Raw genomic sequence first — 6,000 nt, 5'->3', positions numbered from 1 at the left:
AGGGGCCCGTGCGCCTGCTGGTTCTGTTCTGTGCCTGCCAGGGGCCCGTGCACCTGCTGGTTCTCTTCTGTGCCTGCCAGAGGTCCCTGTGCCCACTGGTCCTGAGACTGTTCTCGCTGGAGGGCCCGAGGAGCCCATCCAACCTCCTGCCTCGTCAGCTGGAGGGCCCGAGGAGCCCATCCAACCTCCTGCCTCGTCAGCTGGAGGGCCCGAGGAGCCCGTCCAGCCTCCTGCCTCGTCAGCTGGGGGGCCCGAGGAGCATCGTCAGCATCGCCAGCTCCGGCTTCATCCTCCGCTTCAGCTGCTTCATCCTCGTCTGGCCCAGCCTCCGCTTCGCCTTCGTCTGGCCCAGCCTCCGCTTCAGCTGCTTCATCCTCGTCTGGCCCAGCCTCCGTGTCTTCGCCTTCGGCGTCACCTGGTCCAGCCTCGTCTGGGTCTGTGGTTTATTGGCCGCCTTCCAGGCCACTGGTCGGGCGTCATCTCCGTCGTGGGCGGCCCCCAGACCCCCTTCGCCTGAATAGCCGCCGCTGCCTTCCGCTGCCTTCCGCACGGCCGGCCCCTGGACCCCTTTCGCCTGAGTCGCCAACGCTGCCTTCCGCACGGCCGGCCCCCGGATCGCCACCGCTGCCTTCCGCACGGCCGGCCACCTGAACTGTTTCCACGTCGCCGCCGTTGCCGTCCGCACGGCCGGCCCCCTGAACTGTTCTTTTTTGGACTCCTCTTTTGTTTTGGGGCTTTCTTGTGCTTCGGTGTTTTGTTTCGAGCCCTCCTTCCTGGACCCCCGCTGCCCGCCCTGTTCGGGTTGTTTTCTGTTTTGGGCGGTTTTTGTGTTTTTCTTTCGTTTTCTTGTGTTGGGCTGTCTGGTGCCAGCCCTTGGGGGGGGTACTGTCATGGTCCTGGGTCGGTGACCCAGCGCTTTTAGTTTATTATTATGATGATTATTATTGTTCGAGTTCTATGTGTTATATTCGGTCTGTCTGTCTATGGTGTCACCCCGTCTGTTTGCGAATCTGTCTGTTTAGTTCTGTGTCTTGTTTGGTTCCCTGTGTCTGAGTTTCCTGTCTTATTGTGAAGGTCTCTGTCTGATGTGAGTGTGTTCAGTTTACGTTTCCTCTGTCCCGTCAGCTCTGATTTCTCCCAGCTGTGTTGCCCTTCTGTCTCTCATCCCCTGATTACTGGTGTGTGTATTTAAGCCCTGTGTGTTCTCCTGCCTGTTGCCGGTTCGTCTGCGTTACGCCGTGTCAGTCTGCGTTACTCTGTGGTCCACGGTGTCCTGTCCCTTGTCAGTGTCTCTCTGCCTCTCACCCCATTCTGGTACCCTCTCAGGTTTGTCATTTAGCTTTCCCAGTTTAGGTCTTTAGTTTTGTCTTCCCTCTTGCCTGTTTTGTCATCTCACCACTGTGTAAATATAACATCACCAGCATTATCATCTACTGCCTGCGATTTGGGTCCTTTCTCCCGTCAATACCACATGGCTCGCCTCGACAGCCGTGACAGAATGTTTATATCACACAACTTGATGTTAGCAGGACATTGATGGAGAAAAAGCAGAAAGGTGTTAGCCTGGAGAAACACACCAGCTGAGAGAGCCTCCTTCCTAGTTAAGGCGAGGAAGGAGTAGAAGAGAAGGGAGTTACTGTTAAAATACTATTATTGCATTGTTTTTTGTTGGGGTTTTTTTTTATGCTATGGGATTGAAAAACTTCAAAAAACAACAACAGCACAATTTTATGCTTGATATGCTAAACAAAACTTTAATTCTTAAAGTAGTAAATACTACAGTATGTCAAGCAATGGGGATATATGATCAGATTTCAAAAAGTACAGAATTATGGTGTCATTAATTAATGTACAGAGAGAAATTTACATATAAATTTAAAAACAAAAAAAATGCAAAATAAAAGTAGGTAACAGTTCAATTACTATTTTTCCAAAATAATAATAAAAAAACCTTTATATATAAATAAATAAATACTACTGAAAAAATACAACCTAATAACACTGATCCTTATATTTATATATGGAACGTGTTTATAGGAAAAAAAAAAAAGAAACATTAAGCGTTGTTAACTGACCTTTGTGATAAACTGAGATGTAACACACAGGGATTCCTGCACTAACCAGCCCTTTACAACAGAATATTTCATACAATATTTTGTTTACTTTAAACCTAAAACACTTTGAAATAAACCTGTTTAATCAACTTGCACATATATCAGCTAATATACCTTGAACATCAAGACACAGCAAGGCAAAGAAATGAAATGTCAATTTGTGATGATTTCTGAATGGTATATAGATGAATTTTACAACAGTACTTAAAAACTCATGCAGAATACTTTTTCAAATGAAATTCCTAGTCAAAAACATGAAAAAAATGTTGTTTTCATTTAATGTTCGTGCTGGATTGAGCAAATATGACACATGACAAATTTATGTCATATTATGATCAATATAACAAAGAATATTAGTAAAATTAGTCTAGTCCAAATATATGTTTGCCTTAGACAAGGCAAACATGACTAAATGTTTCTGAATCAAGTGCCTTCAGAAAGACTTGTATTTATATTGCTGCATCTGTTTTGAATATTTTTGAATTGTTTTAAATAAGGAAATCTAACCTTAATGGAAATCATTTCCCTTTCAAATAAATTAAACTCAAGATTCTGTTTCGTATTTTGCTGAGTTTAAATCCATACACGAGAGGATTCATAACTGGAGGGATGATGAGAAATTCAAGAGTGATGAAGTTTTGGAGGCTTTGGGGTAAATCTCTGGAGCCAAAGCGCAAGTACATCACATCAACAGCCATTACAGTGACATTTATGATCACAGAAGTCAGATGGGCCACACAGGTCTGCATAAACATTACTCTGTCCTCTCTGGACCTCACACATGTTTTAATAAGATATATGTAAGTCCAAATTATGAAAACATAATGAAAATAACAAATGGCAATTATCACATATGCACTGATGTTATTTGGAAAAGTGTCAGCTTCAGGACAAGCAAGTTTAAAAATTAACCAGTTTAGACATAAGGCTCTCTGAATGTTTATACCACATAACTTGAGTCTTGCTGTAAGCAGGACATTAATGGAAAAAAGACAGAAAGGTGTCAGCCAGGAGAAACACACCAGCTGTGAAAGCCTCCTCTTAGTCATGAAAGAGTGGTAGTGCAGAGGTCGACATATAGCCAGATACCTGTCAAAGGCCATGACAGTTAAAATAGACAAATCACAAAAAGAAAATGAATACGCGATAAAAGCTTGTAAAAGGCACCCTTCATAGGAGATTCTGTGAGAAGACGACAGTAAATCTGAAAGGAATTTGGGGTAGAAACCTGTGGTTCCATAAAGTGCATTAATGCAAAGGCTACTCAGGAAAATGTACATAGGTTCATGGAGGCTTTCATCCAAGACAATGAGCAGCACAAGAGAAATATTGAAGAACAAAATCACACAGTAATACAGTAAAGTAACTGAGAAGAGGGGTACTGTGAAATTCATCGTCTCATTAAATCCTGACAGAATGAAACTTCTTTCATTAGACTGATTATCCATGATCAGAGGGCACATCTACCTTTTTAAAATAACAACATAACAGAGCACTGAGCTGCTGCGTCTGTACCTGACTAATGTCTGCTGTCCCTCTTCACCTCCCATTAATTATAGAATAAAAAAAAATACTATATACAGTACAATAAATAGAATAAAATATACAATAGGATAGAAATAGAATGCAAATGCTTTATACAACTGAGTAAAAATACAACTTTGTCAGAAAAAGAGTATTGCACTCAGAGTGTGTGTGGATGTGTGTGTTTGATCAGTTAAAGTCTTTGTTGTGGAGTCTGACAGCAGTGAGGAGGAAAGACCTGCGAAAGCTCTCCGTCCCACACCGTGTGTGCCGCAGCCTGCCACTGAAGGAGCTGCTCAGTGCTGTCACAGTCTCCTGCATGGGGTGGGAGATGTTGTCCAACAGGGATGAGTGTATGTTTTTGTTCTGTGTCCTGTTTGTTTCTATATGTGTCTTTCTGGCTGCTGTTACAAGCAAATTTCCCCTTGTGGGACAATTAAAGGATTATTCTATTCTAATGCTGTTTCTATCAAACTATTTTTCTCCTACAGTTACACAGAGGCCTGACAACAATATTATACATTCACATTATAATGCAGCCACCTAATGTTATCACATCATATCACAACTCCACACTGTGTATCTAAGCCCTCAGTTCCCAGTCTTGTCATTCCGTCCATTCCTCATGTGTGTTTTCAGTTCAGTCCATCCAGTCAGCCAGCCAACCATTAATTTATTAATTCACTCACTCCCTCACTCATTCATTCATTTATTCAATTGGTATAGTCAGTCCGTCTTCTCATGTTCTGTTCATCCTGGCTTCACAACAAACATCATCCACATCCTTCACCAGCCTGCGAGTCCTGTGTTTGAGTCCTCTCTTCCTTCCACACATCACATTGTGTCACATACAGTGGGGCAAAAAAGTATTTAGTCAGCCACCGATTGTGCAAGTTCCCCCACTTAAAATGATGACAGAGGTCAGTAATTTGCACCAGAGGTACACTTCAACTGTGAGAGACAGAATGTGAAAAAAAAATCCATGAATTCACATGGTAGGATTTGTAAAGAATTTATTCGTAAATTAGGATGGAAAATAAGTATTTGGTCACCTCAAACAAGGAAAATCTCTGGCTCTCACAGACCTGTAACGTCTTCTGTAAGAAGCTTTTCTGTCCCCCACTCGTTACCTGTATGAATGGCACCTGTTTGAACCCATCATCTGAATAAAAGACACCTGTCCACAGCCTCAAACAGTCAGACTCCAAACTCCGCCATGGCCAAGACCAAAGAGCTTTCGAAGGACACCAGGAAAAGTATTGTAGACCTGCACCAGACTGGGAAGAGTGAATCTACAATAGGCAAGCAGCTTGGTGTGAAAAAATCAACTGTGGGAGCAATCATCAGAAAATGGAAGACATACAAGACCACTGATAATCTCCCTCGATCTGGGGCTCCACGCAAGATTTCATCCCGTGGGGTCAAAATGATCATGAGAATGGTGAGCAAAGATCCCAGAACCACACGGGGGGACCTGGTGAATGACCTGCAGAGAGCTGGGACCAAAGTAACAAAGGTCACCATCAGTAACACACTACAACAGCAGGGAATCAAATCCAGCAGTGCCAGACGTGTTCCGCTGCTGAAGCCAGTGCATGTCCAGGCCCGTCTGAAGTTTGCCAGAGAGCACATGGATGATACAGCAGAGGATTGGGAGAATGTCATGTGGTCAGATGAAACCAAAGTAGAACTTTTTGGTATAAACTCAACTCGTCATGTTTGGAGGAAGAAGAATACTGAGTTGCATCCCAAGAACACCATACCTACTGTGAAGCATGGGGGTGGAAACATCATGCTATGGGGCTGTTTTTCTGCCAAGGGGACAGGACGACTGATCCGTGTTAAGGACAGAATGAATGGGGCCATGTATCGTGAGATTTTGAGCCAAAACCTCCTTCCATCAGTGAGAACTTTGAAGATGAAACGAAGCTGGGTCTTCCAACATGACAATGATCCAAAACACACCGCCCGGGCAACAAAGGAGTGGCTCCGTAAGAAGCATTTGAAAGTCCTGGAGTGGCCTAGCCAGTCTCCAGACCTCAACCCCATAGAAAATCTGTGGCGGGAGTTGAAAGTCCGTGTTGCTCGGCGACAGCCCCAAAACATCACTGCTCTCGAGAAGATCTGCATGGAGGAATGGGCCAAAATACCAGCTACTGTGTGTGCAAACCTGGTAAAGACCTATAGTAAACGTTTGACCTCTGTTATTGCCAACAAAGGTTATGTTACAAAGTATTGAGTTGTTGTTGTTGTTGTTTTGTTATTGACCAAATACTTATTTTCCACCCTGATTTACGAATAAATTCTTTACAAATCCTACCATGTGAATTCATGGATTTTTTTTTCACATTCTGTCTCTCAC

General features: G+C 43.5%; 1 protein-coding gene across 1 annotated transcript; it reads right to left on the bottom strand.

Moving 5' to 3' along the window:
• Positions 1-2,461: 2,461 nt before the first annotated feature.
• Positions 2,462-3,656, bottom strand: LOC147311836 (olfactory receptor 4B13-like). Its single transcript, XM_086266540.1, has one exon. It carries the CDS (start codon positions 3,575-3,577, stop codon positions 2,633-2,635), a length of 945 nt encoding a protein of 314 aa, XP_086122666.1. The 5' UTR covers positions 3,578-3,656; the 3' UTR covers positions 2,462-2,632.
• Between the last annotated feature and the right edge of the window lie 2,344 nt (positions 3,657-6,000).

This window comes from Aulonocara sp. 'chitande type north' Nkhata Bay, linkage group LG16 (assembly GCF_057382095.1).
Source record: "Aulonocara sp. 'chitande type north' Nkhata Bay isolate Kocher_YH1m ecotype deep benthic linkage group LG16, A_spYH_male_GT1.1, whole genome shotgun sequence".
NCBI classification, from domain to species: domain Eukaryota; kingdom Metazoa; phylum Chordata; class Actinopteri; order Cichliformes; family Cichlidae; genus Aulonocara; species Aulonocara sp. 'chitande type north' Nkhata Bay.
The sequence above is the reverse complement of the archived record's forward strand: the minus strand, read 5'-3'. Positions and strand labels throughout refer to the sequence as shown.

Bases quoted from the DNA above. Each gene is read 5' to 3' on its own strand.
- LOC147311836 (XM_086266540.1), bottom strand. From the start codon at position 3,577: ATGTGCCCTCTGATCATGGATAATCAGTCTAATGAAAGAAGTTTCATT.